The sequence below is a fragment of the Notothenia coriiceps genome, unplaced genomic scaffold (genome assembly GCF_000735185.1).
Source record: "Notothenia coriiceps isolate Sejong01 unplaced genomic scaffold, NC01 NC01_scaffold00037244, whole genome shotgun sequence".
NCBI lineage: Eukaryota > Metazoa > Chordata > Actinopteri > Perciformes > Nototheniidae > Notothenia > Notothenia coriiceps.
Window position 1 is genome coordinate 17,187,398 of NW_011369945.1, and position 18,664 is coordinate 17,206,061.

Below are 18,664 nucleotides of genomic sequence, written 5' to 3' on the forward strand. Positions count from 1 at the left end.
ATGCTACTAATTAAGATGCATAGCTTCCCCCTATGAACGTCACTGTCGCTAATTATCAAACAATGTAGTGCTCACTAGATATGAGAACTGGCAGCCTCTGTAGTCATGTTACCAACCTATTACTGCTACAATTACCAAGTGCCTGTCATTCTCCTTGTTAGTCATCTGCCTATTTTTTTTTGTACTAATGCCTGTCTTTTCTTCTTCTGTCTGCTTCTCCCTTTCTTCTTTTCTCTGCAGGCTATGGCTTTGTGGATTTTGACAGCCCAGGTGCAGCACAGAAGGCCGTGTCATCTCTCAAAGCCACCGGGGTGCAGGCCCAAATGGCCAAGGTAAGAAGTGTTTAAAAACAAGTTGGCATCCCCACTTCCTCCTGCATTATCATGAGCACTTTGCTGCGTGTTCAGCTCCATCCAGGGATTTAATATCGTACACCTTACACGCTTAATAGACATTGATGGATCTGAAAGCCCTGCAAAACTGGTTTTATCCATAAACACGGTTTTATAGAAAGTAATTTTCCGCAGTTCTTTGCTGTTTAATGACAAACTTGTTCGCTCTAATATAAGAGGACTCTTGGATGTGGGCTTGTAACTGCGTATGGTTGACTATATGGGAGGGCCACTGGAGTGCATGCAGGTCTGTTTCATTTTACTGACACTTGCACTGTAGTCTCATACAGCGACTATGTTTTTACATGTGGTTGCATGACTCAAGTGGTTACGTGGACTTAGTGAGGTGTGTGTGTGTGTGTGTGTGTGTGTGTGTGTGTGTGTGTGTGTGTGTGTGTGTGTGTGTGTGTGTGTGTGTGTGTGTGTGTGTGTGTGTGTGTGTGTGTGTGTGTGTGTGTGTGTGTGGCGTTATTCCACGGCAAACTCCCTCTGTTGCCAGCATGTTAACTGGCCTTTCTCTTTGTGAGGTTTGACCGGCCGCTTGTCCTGTGTTGTTCATATCCTTCGCCTTCTAAAGTGGAAGCAGATGAGTCAAGCTGTTAAAGTAATACACAGTGAGTTACACAATGGAGCTAGTTTGACGGGCAAAGAACCAAATTAAAGCAAAAACACGCTGACAGGATATGTGCTTATTTCGCATTGTAACCTTAACATCTTGTATTGTGTGTGATTCCGGCATATTCCGCTATCTGTCAGTTGTAGTATTGTAAACTGGCTAACTGGGCTTTTAGCAATACCCCTGAAGAGCTGTGGTTCTAGTACAAGAGCATCAGTTATTTTGTTAAATATATGCCGACTAGCAGCTGGCAGCTGTCCTTTATCTAATTTTACTTTGTAAATGTTTCATTTCCTTGCTGACTGAAAGGAGAATCACTGTAGACTAAAGCACAGCAGGGCCATCTCTCCGGACAGCTATGAAGGACGAGCCCGCGTAGCTAAACCAGGCTATTTTTGTACCCGCCGAAGATTTGCTGGTGTCAGAATATTTAAATAGGTGAGCAAAATGTCAGTAGCATTAGAGCAATGAATATGGTGATGACTATGAGGGTACACTATGAGTGATTTTCTCAGACGAGAATGTCCACGTTTGATTTGATCCAGAAATCCCCCCTTTAAGCCAAAGAAGCCCTGATGAGATGGAGAACTGTGATGGCGCCAGTAAGGATGACAGAATTGATGATAACGATGAAGGTGGCAATTATTCTGATCAAATGGGATGAGATCTGACAGGAGGAGATGATATTCCGCGCGGTGCTCAGGTGTGCCATTTCTGAAATGCACCATTTGGCCATTTCCTCTCCCCACTAGTGTCCTTCTTCCAATATTTATAAGAGGGCAGGCTCTCAGAATACAGATAAGAAGCGGTGATATTTGCCCATCTAATTTTAAGACCCCACTTTGCATTGCTCCCCTTTCTCAGTCAATATTTTCACGAGAGAGGTTTTGCCTCCCAAAACAAAAGAGCTGACCTTTTTAGGTATGTTTGTTTGCATAGGAGTGCGTGCTGGCACATTCACAAAATCATTTTCGATTAGCATCTGTGTATAATAGTTTGTTTTCAAATGTCCCCTTGTTCTGTTCACACAAATGTAAAGGCCAGCATTCTGTGCCGCAGTTCTGTACTTTTATCGCACTTGCGAGAGACATTTAGGAGTCGTTGGCTTTTATAGACTGCATCTCTCTCATGTGTCTTTACCAGGTATCACTCCCATCCTTCTATCTGCTCCTCCTCCTCCTCCTCTCCATCCTCCTTCTCTTTAGCTTGATGCCATTTTCTCTTGTCATCTCGGTGCAACCACATTCATAAACACATTTGTATTCGCCTCCACCATGTGTTCCCCTGCCAAACATCCAATGAGTGCAATTTATTCCCATCAATAATTAACAGCAGGCTGCCTGTGTCTACCTGCCAAGGTGTCTCTGACACCCCCCTCTCTCTGATGGCGGAGCAGCGTTCCCCTTGTGGGGGTGGACGGACAACGCAGGTGCGCAATGAGGAAGGTGTGAATCGCAAAGACGATTGCTAACACCGCAATGAGACTAGCCTCATTCCCTCACTCCCTCCGCTACATTTTGTCACATGTATCTCCTCAAAACAAAGTAATAAACGAAGAGCAATAGGCTTTGAGCTCATTAAATAAAACGTCACAGTAATCACGTTGAGCCTTTTTTTCTTGCCTTGACGCCATTAAAACGCTTTTATTAAGGTGCCTTATTTTAAACACAGCTGGAAAGAAGACAGAAACAGAGGGAAATGCGAAGCGTCACTTGATTTCCTCTTCTTCCTCCAATGTAACACCCTGCTGTCTCTCTCCTCTTACTCCCCTTGGAATTTGAAATACCAAGGCAGCAGAGATGAAACATTGCCTTCCTTTTGTCTTGCCCTCCCCCGGGGATGGTGACAGCGAGAGGGAGGAGAGGAGCCATAATTAAGATACCTAAAGGACACTTCCCCCCCTGCGCCTCCCTTTCTGTCACTCACCTCTACCCAAGTCACAGATAAGAGCACTTAGCTCAGGTGTAGAGTATGTGTGTGTATTCCAGTGTACATCTGTGTGAGTTTGTGTGTGTATGTGTGTGAATACGTATATATGTTATATACATGCTTGTATTAATGTGAACGAATACAAAAGTTGGGAATGGTGTTTGTACCTTATCCACACCTTTGTTGTATCTGTTTGTGTGTTCGCATAATTTTGCGGTACGGTATTGTGACAGTATAATCACATTGTGTTATTAATATGACACATTTTTATTCTTGTTAGAAATGATGAATAATTTATTGGAGCTTTTGTAAGTGGCTTTTGTTTGTTTATTCATTGTGTTAGAAAGGATTTGATGAGAAGAGTGATGCCACTCTCTTTTCTAGGAGGTGATTAGCCCTGTTTAGCAAATTAGCTCTTTCTAGTCCTTATGCTAAGCTAAGATAATCGCTTCTCAGATTTAGCACCAAACTAGAGCCAAGACATTAGAGTGATATTGATGTTCTGATCTAACTTTGGCAAAAAGGAAAATAAGCGTATTTACAAACATGTGTGTGTGTGCGTGTGTGTGTGTGTGTGTGTGTGTGTGTGTTACATTTGAGTGTAGGCACGCATTTGCCTCCTCACACTGTGCACTCCATTCTCCATGTCACTTTGTTCAGGTAGCTTTCCGAACTGTGAAAACTGACACGTTGAGCAGACAGAATGATAACAGGTAAACGCTGCGTCGAGCTTCGCAGATGCAAACCTGTCAACCAGGCGCTCGCCTCACTCTCCGCAGGCTGCCATTTTCCCCTTGAGCCAATCAGACTGAATTATGGGAAGGGCGCCCTCGATTGTGGTGTCTGTGATGGAGAGGTAATTCCACCTGACAGCTGCTTGCTTTCAGACAACAGCCAGTCTTTATGGAAATCATCCCTCCTATTCTCGCTGCAGTCGGCTTCTGCTGATAACAGCCCGAATGAAAACAAAGCTGTCCTTTTTCTACTTTTTGTTTACTCTCCTCACATGGTTGACAGCCTAGAATCTGTAAAACAATTCTAACATGCTATATATTCTTACATTTAACGGCTGCTTTGATATTATACATGCTTTGGGCCAATATAAAAAATAAATAGTTGTATTTGGATCTGATCCGAAATCCTATGATAAACATAAAGATAAAGGAAGAACATAAAGAGCATCCTTCAAAGATAAAATTACTTCCTGGTTTCTATTTTTTTAATCCTGGCATAGACAACATGTTAATTCTTCCACTGGAATATTATTTGAAAATAAGTTTAGTTTTTAATAAACAACTGTCGAAATACAATTAGGGCTGGACGATATAGACAAAAGGAAACACCACATTCATTCTGATTAAATACCTTAATTAATATTGCAAGTATATTGTGTGCTTGAATATTCGTACACATATATTTACAAAGTAAGATTTTATAATATTCATCAGTTTTTTGGGATATAATGATGGCTTATTAACTAATATACCGGTTGAGACAGTTTGGTAAGTTAAGAAAATAACGTTACTTTAGGTTAACAGAGCATTTAAAATCATAAATAGACAACATTCATACTGTACCATATTTACGATATCCAAAATGACTATCTAGTCTCATATCCAGTATTGATTTATTATCTATATGTTGCCCAGCCATAACTACCATCGCCTCAACGTCTAACAATAAACTGTCTCTAAGTATCAAATTCTTCAATTATATTGATTTTGAACAGTTTCTTCCAATAACCAGATTTAAGCAGCAGGGTCGAAGCATGTGGGGCAGTGGGCCCTCCATCCCTACCCTCGTACCAATAACCAATATGTATAAGGTTCACAGGAGCTACAGGCAGACAGAAAGGCGCTGCTTGCCCTTCACTTCACATTACAGTGGGGAAATTATGCTAAAAGCATCATTAAAGTTCCTCCATGAAGTGAATCCCAAATGTTTATGATTACACAGTGCTCGGCCCATCAACCGGTAGTCACCAGTGGATGCTTCGGATGGTTTAACGGTGTGGAACGAACCGGAGTGTTCAGTCCTCTTGCCCCCTCTCATTTATTCCCTCTCCTTTTCCCTTACTCCTTCTCTTCTGCTGTCTTTTTCTTCCTCTCTCCTGGGGAAGATGTCCTGTCAATATTAAATTTATATTCATATGAAAAGCACGGATTCCCCCTCTGGGTGGTCTGCAGTCAGTCAGCAGTATTCTTATTATCCTTTAAAGGTGACTGCTCTGACGTCTTAGCTCCATTGACCCCGTGGTTGGGCTCAACGCAGGATGACCTCTGGGTGATAATCAAAGGGACGGCTGACAGTGCTGTTGCTGACAACTGCTAGCCTAGTGAACCTGCCTTCCCTCCCCAAGCATGGGTTAAGTCTGGAGAGAATATATGGGGGGGAAATGCATCATATCTTGTATTCAGCGGGATAATTGGACAGACTTTGGGGATACAGGTGCACACTCAGCAGCAACGCTCACCTCTCCGTTCAATGTTTGCCACCTTGAATGCCACGCCATTTCCTCTCTGACATCCACCGCAATGTTTGTTCGCGAAACATATGGTGTCACAACACAGGCTGGTAATCAGCACTTTCCCCTGAAGCTGCCATCGACAAGGGCATCCAGGATTGTAGTCACTCACAGCATCTCATTTCCCTCCATATTTGTATCTACCATGCTCCACATTCAAACACAGCATGTAGGTATCTGAATGATGCTAGTTGGCACATAAGCATGTCGGGTATCTACAGTGAACTCCTTCACTCATGGATTGTTTTAACAAGCACTTGTACTGTAGCTTTGTACGATCTACAGTGGTGACAGTAGACACAGAGTGTATGTTGAATTCAATTGAGCTTCTTTACGTTGATATTCCTTTTAAATAAATCACCTTAAAAGTTGGAATTTTCAGATCTCAGTTCCATCTTTCAGAGTTAATTCAACAGGCTTAAGATGACACTCTTGTTGTCCTGTCTATCATGAGGGACATACATATTAATTAACAAATAGATTGATTCCCACAGAAACATCTGCACTGCAGTGAGATAATCTCACTTATAAAACTAGATACTATCACTTGCTTTGGTGACATTTTTTGCAGTGTAGTTAGCTTCGCCGGGGCTGAGCACATCGTCCCCTCCCTGCTCGTCCTGCAGAAGTGATAGTTTTGAAGGGCAAAGCCAGGGAGAGACGGACCATCTGACGAGCACCGGCTTCCAAGCACCTCCGTTGGCTTCCACTGTCTCTGCCGTCTAATTACGCTTCAATCATCCGCGGGAGCGCTGCGTGCGGTAAATTATTTCACCGAGCAGTGCGGAGACGTGCCGAGCTGCGAGCATGAGAGAGAGTGAGAAACTGAGGCTAAGTAGAAATCAGTGAGAGCTGGGGTAGAAAAAATAAAAATTAAGCAAAGAACGTAGGAAAGAGTGTGAGAAAAATAGAGTTCAGAGGGAGACAAGAAGTGGGAAACGCTGTGGAAAGAGAGGAGAAGAGACTGAGAGGCCTGCCAGCCATAACGTCACCTCAGACAGACTTTACAGCAGGAGACAGGCCAGCACTAATGAGTGAAGTTACAAACTTATCACTTATCAGGCAGAGACAGGGCACCGAGGAGGAAAAAGAAGGAAAGGGATAACTGGCAATCAGCATAACTCATCCTGCTGAAGGCGCAGAGGAGGACTGCTGCTGTGTGAAATGGATACAGAGGAATCATTTGAGTATTATTACAATGTCTTCTTAACAGTTACAGCCTGTCATTTGGCTCTTTTTTGCAAGTGTTTTATTGGTTTCTATTATAGCAGCAAATACATGGATCAAATTATTTGGAGCGGTTGTATTTATGTATGTGAATAGCCTCTATTCTGTTCCCAAATTAGTCCAACATGGCCTTGTGTCTGCATTGTAGGCTGGAAACAGAACAGTGAAGGCCTGCAATGTGCATTTCTGCCATGTTTGCTTTGAAGTAAACATAAATATGGCTTTTTCAGGCTTGGTAATGGCCACAGTGTGCAGTTATTAGAATCTCTTTGATGTGGCAACTGTGCCAACCTGCTCGCCGGCTCTGTGAATTGATCTGGCTCAATTAGCGGGTCCGCAGAGACAGCGTTCAAAGGACCCCGCTTCCACACTCCACATTGACACACATAGACCAGGTGAAACGCTTTGCATTCAGTTATTGGCCTTGAGAAGACCACCTGCGAATATACGAGCATATTGGAAAATCAATGTGTAAAGGAAAGGCTTTTAGCGAGATGATTGGTGCGTTCTTTTAACTAGTACACGTTTTTCACTCTAGCTATCTACTATTTGTTGGTCTGCTCCTGTTTGTGTTAAACTGGGTTTGCCCCGTACACAATGAGCCCTCTCTTCCCTGATTCAGCTGACCCATTTCAATTTGTCTTCATCAGTCATACCAATTAACTCAGGGATTAGATTTATCAACGCCAGACATCCACAGTCCTCTCTGTATCTCACCATCTTTGCATTTGTCCATCCATGCTTACTTATCTATGCTATTCAGTGCTGTTCAGACTCAACACAGCGCTTCTTGGCATTCTGGTATGAGCAGGCGTCTGTTGATGTACATAAAGAGAGAGCACCAGGCACCTTTCTGTCATTGCATTTTATGTGTCGGAAATGCTTCTTCAAGGCTACTTAGCTTCTATCCTCTGAAGAAGTGTAATTTTACTTTGAGTGGTACTCATGAACCCTATTTTTTCTGTCAGTTTCTGTCACTTCTCTTTTCACTGCTTATATCTGGCCTCTGCAATATAAAGCACTGCCTTTTTCTCCTTAATGCGTAAAAAACACGCCTGCTAAATCCACGAGTTACTGGATTGCACCAGGTGTATAGCTAGTGTCAGATCGGCTTTAAAATGACAAATTCAAGACAGACACACACACGAAGAGCGTTTCCAAAAAGAAAAGAAAAATCATTAGATCATATGCAAATATTTAGTATCACAAACTATGTGCTGCATTACATGAGTTAAAGTTAATACAAATGCCGCAGTAATGCATATTTTGACTCTTCTTGATGCAAGCTTTCACACAGAATTGACAATCAGCATGTGTTTGCATATTTTGTATGATCCACTATGCAACACCGGGGCCGCTATGCATTTTTATTTATTCATTCATGTATTCATTTGACTCATAATAAACGGCAAGATTGACAGCATCTGCAGTACATGTATATTGCCAGATTTGATTCGACAGGTAGAAATTTAGTAACAGTGCATATGTAGCCGAATCAATTCATATGGGGACTCAAAGTGTCCAATTGTAGCAAACAGTAAAATATTTATTTTGTCTCTCTAAGAGCTTTAGCTTTGGCCAAAGACAAACAGATCTTCTATTCTCATAACATTATTATACGCTTGTAAGCCACTGTGTAAAGTCAGTATTTCTACCATCACACTCAAAGTGACTATATTAAATCATAAATTCATATTTAACTCACCAGAAAAGCTAACTTGATTAATGCAAACCTTCTACTGCAGTGCCATAAGTCTGCATGCCAACTTTAAGCTACTGTGTTAAGTACGACGAGAGTCACTCTACATAGATCATGTTTAATGTTAGAACTGGGTGATGCGGCACAGTCAGACCAGAGCCTGTATCAGTGCTCACGTTACAGATATAGCTGCACTTCAATGGTGTTATGGTGCAAAGTGGCCGATGCTGATGTTCTACTCTGTGTCACAACCTCAATTATTTACTTCCAAGGTATCCATATACATTAACACGCATAAAAAAAAAAATCATCATAATATTACTTACAAAATAACTCTCTTAGATGATGTAACAACTGTTTGGATTTTTGTTGTGGTCACAAGTAAAAATAATTTCTACTTCTGCAAAATGATGTGTTTTCAGTCAGAGGAAGTGAATTTAAAAACTCTAGTAGAGGATAAAATACTCAATGACCCACTGATGATTTACGATTCAGATTTTGTTTTCATTTTTCCCAATAATGTTAAGGTGACCGTTGGGGTCTACCAGTGGGGTGGTGGTGGGGTAGGTCATTTTGGAGAAACCAGCTGGAGTGCGCTAGAATTTGAAAACACACAACCGGAAAAAATCTGCCACTTCCTTACAGAGCCCTTCCTCCAACGCGCACATGACCAATGAGGGCACGTGCTTTTTACAGTGCTACGGCTTCCACAGATACACATTTTTATGGATTTATTGTCAAAGCACTTAAGATATTCATTGCTATTGGGATGTTAAGAGCATTCCATGGAATATAACAAAAAGTATATCTCGAGCCGGTTTCTCAAACTTATCTACCCCACTTTTAAAAGCTTTAAAGCACAACGTCTGTGTACCTTTTGAGTTTTTATCAAAGCACCAGATATTTTATGACGGAGCTTTTAATCTTTTTACCTAATGATTTAAACATTGTCTAAGGGAAAAAAAAATGAGACTATTACTTCTGGAAGCAGGCACATCCGTAACAGCTAGCACCCACTCACTATATTGTGGATAGACACTTTATTTGTATTACTGTTTGTAGACGAAAGGACATTGTAAGTCATTTATTTGTAAGTGCCTCACCAGTATAGCTATAACAAGTGTGTGTTCTAGCAGAAAAAACAAGGTGGTAAAAGCAATTCCTAGCTTTTATTATAGATAAGTTACCTTTTATTCACAAAGACCCATCTTTACCGGCATACTATCAGACATGCCTCTTCCCTTTATTTTAACCAGCTGACCTCATATCATTAACTACAACTGCCCTTATTATGACTCCTGTCTCTTTCCCTCTGTGATCACTTTACTTTCTCTATGCACCATATCAACCTATTTAACAAACTCTACGGCCAAGCCATGTTAAATTACACTGACTGTTTCCATTTCCAGTGGCTTCAATCATATGTGAGCGGTCTGCAGGAAGAGGCAGCAGAGCAGGGTAGATCAGGGCTGTGTCCTGCTTAGGGTTGATGAACCAGCTCTCTGACACCAACACAGTCCCTCATTCTGCCTAATGAGGAAGAGCAAAGCCAGAGTATCGGGTCCCTTTTCATCCTTTTTATCTCCCTGACACTGCTCCCACCAGTCTGTGTGTGAGTCTGTGGACACGGCCGTGCAAAAGATAAAGATAAAGGCAGGAGGAGCTGGAAAGGGAGATGAGAAAATCTCACATCAAAATATCAAACAGTCTAGATTGTGCGAAGTTGTATTTTGTGTGATGTACATTTTTTAGGCTTTAATCGGATTAAGTCTACAACTTTTATTGTATGTCAAAGAGATAATTAGAAGAAGAAAACGCTATGATGATCTCCTTGCTCTGCTGAGAAACATAGGAGGATTCTCTGCCTTGTATTAGAGGTCTCAAAAGTCGAGGCCAGCCTAGTTTTGTCTTTACTCTGAAGGGGTCTAGCCCTCAGGATCTCAGGCCCTGTGGAAACACGTACAGTGGGGCAAAAAAGTATTTAGTCAGCCACCAATTGTGCAAGTTCTCCCACTTAGAAAGATGAGAGGCCTGTAATATTCATCCTACTGTAGGTATACCTCAACTATGAGAGACAAAATGAGAAAAAAAAATCCAGAAAATCACATTGTCTGATCTTTAAAGAATTTATTTGCAAATTATGGTGGAAAATAAGTATTTGGTCAATAACAAAAGTTCATATCGATACTTTGTTATATACCCTTTGTTGGCAATGACAGAGGTCAAACGTTTTCTGCAAGTCTTCACAAGGATTTCACACACTGTTGCTGGTATTTTGGCCCATTCCTCCATGCAGATCTCCTCTAGAGCAGTGATGTTTTGGGGCTGTCGCTGGGCAACACAGACTTTCAACTCCCTCCAAAGATTTTCTATGGGGTTGAGATCTGGAGACTGGCTAGGCCACTCCAGGACCTTGAAATGCTTCTTACGAAACCACTCCTTCGTTGCCCAGACGGTGTGTTTGGGATCATTGTCATGCTGAAAGACCCAGCCACGTTTCATCTTCAATGCCCTTGCTGATGGAAGGAGGTTGTCACTCAAAATCTCACGATACATGGCCCCATTCATTCTTTCCTTTACACGGATCAGTCGTCCTGGTCCCTTTGCAGAAAAACAGCCCCAAAGCATGATGTTTCCACCCCCATGTTTCACAGTAGGTATGGTGTTCTTTGGATGCAACTCAGCATTCTTTCTCCTCCAAACACGTCTAGTTGAGTTTTTACCAAAAAGTTCTATTTTTGGTTTCATCTGACCATATGACATTCTCCCAATCCGGCAGTCTCAGGGATCATCTAAATGCTCTCTAGCAAAACTTCAGACGGGCCTGGACATGTACTGGCTTAAGCAGGGGGACACGTCTGGCACTGCAGGATTTGAGTCCCTGGCGGCGTAGTGTGTTACTGATGGTAGCCTTTGTTACTTTGGTCCCAGCTCTCTGCAGGTCATTGACTAGGTCCCCCCGTGTGGTTCTGGGATTTTTGCTCACCGTTCTTGTGATCATTTTGACCCCACGGGGTGAGATCTTGCGTGGAGCCCCAGATCGAGGGAGATTATCAGTGGTCTTGTATGTCTTCCATTTTCTAATAATTGCTCCCACAGTTGATTTCTTCACACCAAGCTGCTTACCTATTGCAGATTCAGTCTTCCCAGCCTGGTGCAGGTCTACAATTTTGTTTCTGGTGTCCTTTGACAGCTCTTTGGTCTTGGCCATAGTGGAGTTTGGAGTGTGACTGTTTGAGGTTGTGGACAGGTGTCTTTTATACTGATAACGAGTTCAAACAGGTGCCATTAATACAGTTAACAAGTGGAGGACAGAGGAGGCTCTTAAAGAAGAAGTTACAGGTCTGTGAGAGCCAGAAATCTTGTTTGTTTGTAGGTGACCAAATACTTATTTTCCACCATCATTTGCAAATAAATTCTTTAACAATCAGACAATGTGATTTTCTGGATTTTTCTTCTTCTCTCATTTTGTCTCTCATAGTTGAGGTATACCTAGGATGAAAATTACAGGCCTCTCATCTTTTTAAGTGGGAGAACTTGCACAATTGGTGGCTGACTAAGTACTTTTTTGCCCCACTGTATATACAAATACGGGTAGCATAACTAATGCATATTTTAGTGATTTGTGTCTCTCTTCTGTAGGACAAATTACATAACAACATTCAATAAAAAAGTTGATTCTGGAAAACCAAAGCTTCAAATAACCCATAATGCAGTGTGTTCCAAAACCTTTTCCAACTCAGGGCCCACTTTTACGTCGTTAAATTTTTTCCGGAGGCCACATTTCCCATAATATACAGAGGCCATAGTAAGCGTTCTCAACGCACTATTTTTTATCTAAAATTGAACATTACAATGGAGCACTCCATTACAAGGGGACACATGGTTTGAAATGGCTCTACCAGTCGCGTATGACACAGCAGTGAAGAGCTTGTGACACACACACACCACATCAACACACACAACACCACACCACAACACCACCCACCGACAACTTTCATCTCTCTTTCGGCTTTCTCTCTCTCCACACGACACACACTGTTCTCTCTCTCTCACTTCCCATCACTCACCTCACTCCACTCTCTCACCACCACAGCACCACACCATTTATTAAAGGCAGCTTCCATTCAACACCACACCACAGATATCAGAAAATGACAAAGCCAAATGGTGCTGTCTGTAACCGGATAATTATCAAATGATTAATAAAATTACTTAAGCCATCAAACAATGGACGAAATGACAAATTCTTCACTATATACAATTTGGAACATCCAAATTAATTAAAATGTTGGAACACCTAAATGGAGCCACTGATACCAGGAGAAACATCGTTGGGAACCCACACCACACACAACACACACAACACACCCACACCCACCACACACACACACTTTCCTCTATCTCTCTCTCTCCTCTCTCTCTCTCTCTCACCACCCAACCCACACCTCTCTCTCACACACACCACACCACCACGCGAACGGCCACGCAGCACACACACACCACCACACATCACACCACCAGTCAACCACACAGCACGGACCACACACAACTGGTCTCTCTTCTTTCGGCTTTTTCTCTTCTCTCACACACCACACACACACCACACCAACCCACACACACACAACACATCACACCACCACCACACCAATTATTAAAAGGAAGCTGTCCCATCAACACCCACACAGGATATCAGGAAAATGTACCAATGCCAATGGGCCTGTTCTGGTAAACCGGGCTAATTATCAAATGATAATAAATATAACCTTATCCATCAACAATGGAGAAATGCATTCATCAATATATATCATTTGGACATCCAAAAACAAATCAAACAAACCAAATATCAAAGTAAGCCCATTAAATCCGATAGGGCCTCAACATAAACACAAATCCGGTTGTAAACGATAGATGTAAATTCTGCTTGGCTCTAAGAAAAAAATTACACTTTGTATTTTAACAATAAATTCATCTGACCCTCAAACAAACAAACCAGTGCACAGATAAAGTTAAAAACTATGCATGTAATGTTAAGCGCACAGACAGATCAAACTATTTTACATACAAGTAAAAGCATACTTGCACGAAAATTAAAATAAAGTTCATAAAGCTGCAGTGGGATCAGGTCCCAAACCAACAGGCCCACAATTATGTTGACTCAACCTAANATCAGTATAAAAGACACCTGTCCACAACCTCAAACAGTCACACTCCAAACTCCACTATGGCCAAGACCAAAGAGCTGTCAAAGGACACCAGAAACAAAATTGTAGACCTGCACCAGGCTGGGAAGACTGAATCTGCAATAGGTAAGCAGCTTGGTGTGAAGAAATCAACTGTGGGAGCAATTATTAGAAAGTGGAAGACATACAAGACCACTGATAATCTTCCTCGATCTAGGGCTCCACGCAAGATCTCACCCTGTGGGGTCAAAATGATCACAAGAACGGTGAGCAAAAATCCCAGAACCACACGGGGGGACCTAGTCAATGACCTGTAGAGAGCTGGGACCAAAGTAACAAAGGCTACCATCAGTAACACACTACGCCGCCAGGGACTCAAATCCTGCAGTGCCAGCCACACCCCTGCTTAAGCCAGTACATGTCCAGGCCCGTCTGAAGTTTGCTAGAGAGCATTTAGATGATCCAGAAGAGGATTGGGAGAATGTCATATGGTCAGATGAAACCAAAATAGAACTTTTTGGTAAAAACTCAACTAGACGTGTTTGGAGGAGAAAGAATGCTGAGTTGCATCCAAAGAACACCATACCTACTGTGAAACATGGGGCTGTTTTTCTGCAAAGGGACCAGGACGACTGATCCGTGCAAAGGAAAGAATGAATGGGGCCATGTATCGTGAGATTTTGAGTGACAACCTCCTTCCATCAGCAAGGGCATTGACGATGATGAAACGTGGCTGGGTCTTTCAGCATGACAATGATCCCAAACACACCGCCCGGGCAATGAAGGAGTGGCTTCGTAAGAAGCATTTCAAGGTCCTGGAGTGGCCTAGCCAGTCTCCAGATCTCAACCCCATAGAAAATCTTTGGAGGTAGTTGAAAGTCCGTGTTGCCCAGCGACAGCCCCAAAACATCACTGCTCTAGGAGATCTGCATGGAGGAATGGGCCAAAATACCAGCAACAGTGTGAAAACCTTGTGAAGACTTACAGAAAACGTTTGACCTCTGTCAGTGCCAACAAAGGGTATATAACAAAGTATTGAGATGAACTTTTGTTATTGACCAAATACTTATTTTCCACCATAATTTGCAAATAAATTCTTTAAAAATCAGACAATGTGATTTTCTGGATTTTTCTTCTTCTCATTTTGTCTCTCATAGTTGAGGTATACCTAGGATGAAAATTACAGGCCTCTCATCTTTTTAAGTGGGAGAACTTGCACAATTGGTGGCTGACTAAATACTTTTTTGCCCCACTGTATATTGCAAGTACGTACTTAAAAAAGAGGATTTACCTGCTACACAGTTTTTTCTTCCGGGGTCCAGATGGACTAAGAGATGGTCATTAGTTCAGGGGGAGACATTTCAATTGGACAGGTAGATGTATGGCACAAAAGTGTCTTGGCACCCTCTGAGGTGATTTTAGATCATTGCCTCTCCTTAAAGTGGTTTACATCCAAAAACAAAACATCAGCACCTTCCTAATAAAGACTCTCTTACTTACGTTGTCACTGTTGCTTTGCACAGCTTGGGTGTCTCAATAATAAAGCAGTTTATTTGAGAATTTTGTTTTCGAAAGAGTCTGTCATCCATTTTATTTCTTATTTATTTATACCGACTCTTATCTAGAATTCACAAAATTCTCTTTTTGTCTCTGCACAGTATCAATATTTTGTCTGCGTGCATTGTGCTGTCTTGTTGTCGTCTCTCTTATTTTCTGATGGCCCTGTTATCTCCATTTGTCTTTGTTATATCTGTCGCGGATTCTCATTCCTCCACTCCAGCCTGAGAAAGCTGTTATTCTGTCTCCTTCACTTACTGTATGTTTGATGTTTGGCCCAAGTGCTCTTTTAGTTGTGCTTTTCCTTGTGATATCACAGCATTGTTTTCAGCTGTATCTCCGTATTCTTCATGCCATCTTAGTGTTGTGTGAGGGTTATCTTGCTGCCATCTCTGGTTTTATCTTTGCATTATCTCTTGGGTTATCTCAGCGCTGTTGTCCCTGTGTTATCAAATGCCACCATCAAGGTGGTGACCCTTCTCTCTAAAAGTGTCTTAAAATGCTCCCAGACGTGTCTTGGCTGTTCCTTTTAGGTTTCTCTGACTGTCAAGGATAATTATTATGAATTTTTGGATTCTATCGACACGTTTTTGTGGATGCTGGATGTCAAAATATTAGATTGTACTTGCTTTTTTATCCTGCGTGTATGCTTCATAGCTTTCTCTTGGTTGTGTACATTTCCATATGAGTTCTTCAGACATGTTTAGCTCTAAGGGATGCCTTTGTTTCTGCCAGCGACCGCGTTTCGTCTGATGCCATCATTTGCCTGTGTTTACACCACTGCGAGTCTGTGTTGTTACATTTGATTCAGAACATGGTATGATTCATAGCAGATGGCTGCCTTTTTCCTGAGGACTATGACAGCCGAAGAAAGTTTAAACTGAGGATGGGTAGGCAAGATAGAAAAAGGGAGGAAAAACCAGTGATGTGATTACCATCAAACCTTCCTCTCAGTGGAGGGAGCATCCATCCGCATCCTTCTCTCTGCTCGCTATGTGACATAGATACAAAATGTCTCCCAGGCTAAATTGTATAGCCGTACACACACTCCTCACAGATTCATTTTGAAGTAAGCAATCAAACAGATTCAGCTCTTTTGCCTCCATGTAGTGAAATAAGAGTTGAGACCCCTTAAATATGTACTCCAGGCTGTTTGCACATCAGTCGATCAGCTAATGCTTCTCTTCCTTCCCTTTTGCTCCAAATGTGCTGCTTCTTATTGACGGTGAAGTTGACATCTTCCTCTGGTGCTTTATACACTTCCTTTACAGGATATCTAATATAAGACCTTTCGGCCTCCTCAGTCTCTGCTACAGGAGATTTGAATGCCATATGTTTTCATAGCAGTGATATGACCCGAACTATAGCAGCCACAGCCAGTCGTCCCTTATTATTACGGAATATACACCTCATAACTGTCAAGCTAGCTGGTAGGGAGGCACTGTCATGTTGAATAATGATCAGTCTCTCTGAGGCCCCTCTGAGAGATGAGGTTAACATATAGCCATGCTTTTGTTCACTAAATCACATCGCTCCCTATCCGGACTGAATGCTACTTGATTAGAACCAACTGTGTTCGGGTACAGCCCAAACTCAAGAGGAAGTATGGTTTTCCTTTTTTATAGAGCAAGAAACTTCCTTTCCTAGAACTTCAACTATTGTATATGGTTATTCCAAGAAATAATTAGGGTGAGGAATGTCATATAATCAAATTGTTTTTCTGGATAACTCATTTCATCTGTAGAAAGGGTTAGAATGTGTTATGGTACCGTTTGGTTCATTAGGGAAACACATTTCTGACATTATGCCCCAAATGATTATATTCTTGCAATAAAAGTTTTAGTGTTACCTGTTCAATGTTCCTCTCCCAAAGTGGTGCTCAGACAGATCTTCCTGTATCGGCTATTTATGAGACATGCCCTATTATATATGTTTATACGGATTAACTGAAAAACCTTCATATTTCTGCGTTGTGCAATGTCTAATATAATTGAGTTCATTTACCTGATTTCAACAGCTCTACCACTTTGTGTACCTTTATCCCACCCATTGTTAGTCTGTTACATTAATTCATATGTCCACATTTACTGTATGACTGTGAACTCTACATGAAAATGCAAATGAGCTGCTACCATCTGTAATGGTTTTAATCCCTGTGTGGTCTAACTGTAACATACAATTACGCATTATGATTGGGTCCATGGTCTTTTTTTCTTTTGTCATGATTGTGAGATGGCTATTGTATTTTTTCCAGAGATTCCAGTGAAAACCCATAATCCATACAAAAGCTAATAGCAAGTGACTCAACTCTATATTGTAACTATGGCAGAAAAAGTGTCATTGTTTGGGCTGTCCACCACATATTGAGTACCCTTTATGTAGTATTACAAATGTTATTCAGTGCCATGCAGTCAAAGAACAATAATCCAAAAATGACATGTTTTTGTTTCATGGTTTAAATCGTTGCATCTGACTTACAGCCTCAAGACTTATTTTCTACTGATAAGTCAGTTTTGTGATCCCCATGGAAACGGTCACATGCTGTTTCAAAAGCTGACAGCTAGAGTTGTTGTTGTTGCCTCAAGTGAGAATAAGATGGAGGGTGGAAAAGAGGAAGAGGAGAGAGAGGGAGGGACAGGGAAGAAGGGATCTGAAGAACCAAGGGAAGTAGAGATGTGACTCCAATCAAATTATTGGCCAATCAAGTCATAAGGTGAGTAATTCAAGGCTTACATCGACGGCCCTAATCTGATTGCGCGTGCATTAGGGGCTCAAAGGAGGGCTCTTAGCGAGCATGCTCAGTGGGGGGTCTTGGAGGAAAGGGGGCTTTGATGGGAGACAAGAGGGATTTGCTTCTGGTGAAAGTGTTTGTGTGTGTAACACTTGGGTTGTTGAAATGATGCCTGCCTCTCTACATTTTGGAGAAATATTGTTAAGAAAAGATAGCTAGGGTTACCGGGAGGTTTACAACGCCTCTCTGTTGCCATCTGTTTCACTGACTTTGTCCAATGGCAACATCTCTCATTTGCCCAATTACAGAGCAGGATTATGATGTGTTTATTTCCTGCCTATGGGCTCCCTGGCCACATCTGACTCATGTTTTAGGTAGGGAAGTATCATCCATCCTCTAATGAGTCCTGCCAGGATAGCCTAGTTAAAGTCACATTGTTATTTTGACTTCTAATAGCGTTTTATTTTTACACACAAGGTATGTATATAATAAGATTGCATATTGATTGAATGCCGCATTTGCATGGAGGTAGCCCTTGACTGACCAGGATATGGGGGGGGGTGTGAAAAGCAGCTTGCCAGGAGAGCTTACACCTGGAAAAACAGGGCTATGGGGGGCCAGCCATTGAACGGAAGGGGGGGAGGAACAAAAGGCCAGGCCCCCAGAAAGCTCAGCATCTGAAACTAGTGTTGAGTGCTAATCGTGCTCAGTTTCAGCATCTCGGGGGCCTTGGAGAAAATAAATCCTGGCATGTTTCTGAGCTGATTTGCATGTGGAGGGTTCCTGAATTAGTGACCCCCCCCCCC

General features: G+C 42.0%; 1 protein-coding gene across 5 annotated transcripts in view; it reads left to right on the forward strand.

Annotated features, from left to right (window-relative positions):
• Positions 1-18,664, forward strand: part of rbms3 (RNA binding motif, single stranded interacting protein) — a 265,018-nt gene that overhangs the window by 152,916 nt on the left and 93,438 nt on the right. For all 5 annotated transcript variants that reach the window (XM_010793775.1, XM_010793774.1, XM_010793779.1 and 2 more), the window contains one exon: positions 241-332. In XM_010793775.1, coding sequence (XP_010792077.1) covers positions 241-332 — 92 coding nt within the window. The remainder of the gene's footprint in view (positions 1-240; positions 333-18,664) is intronic.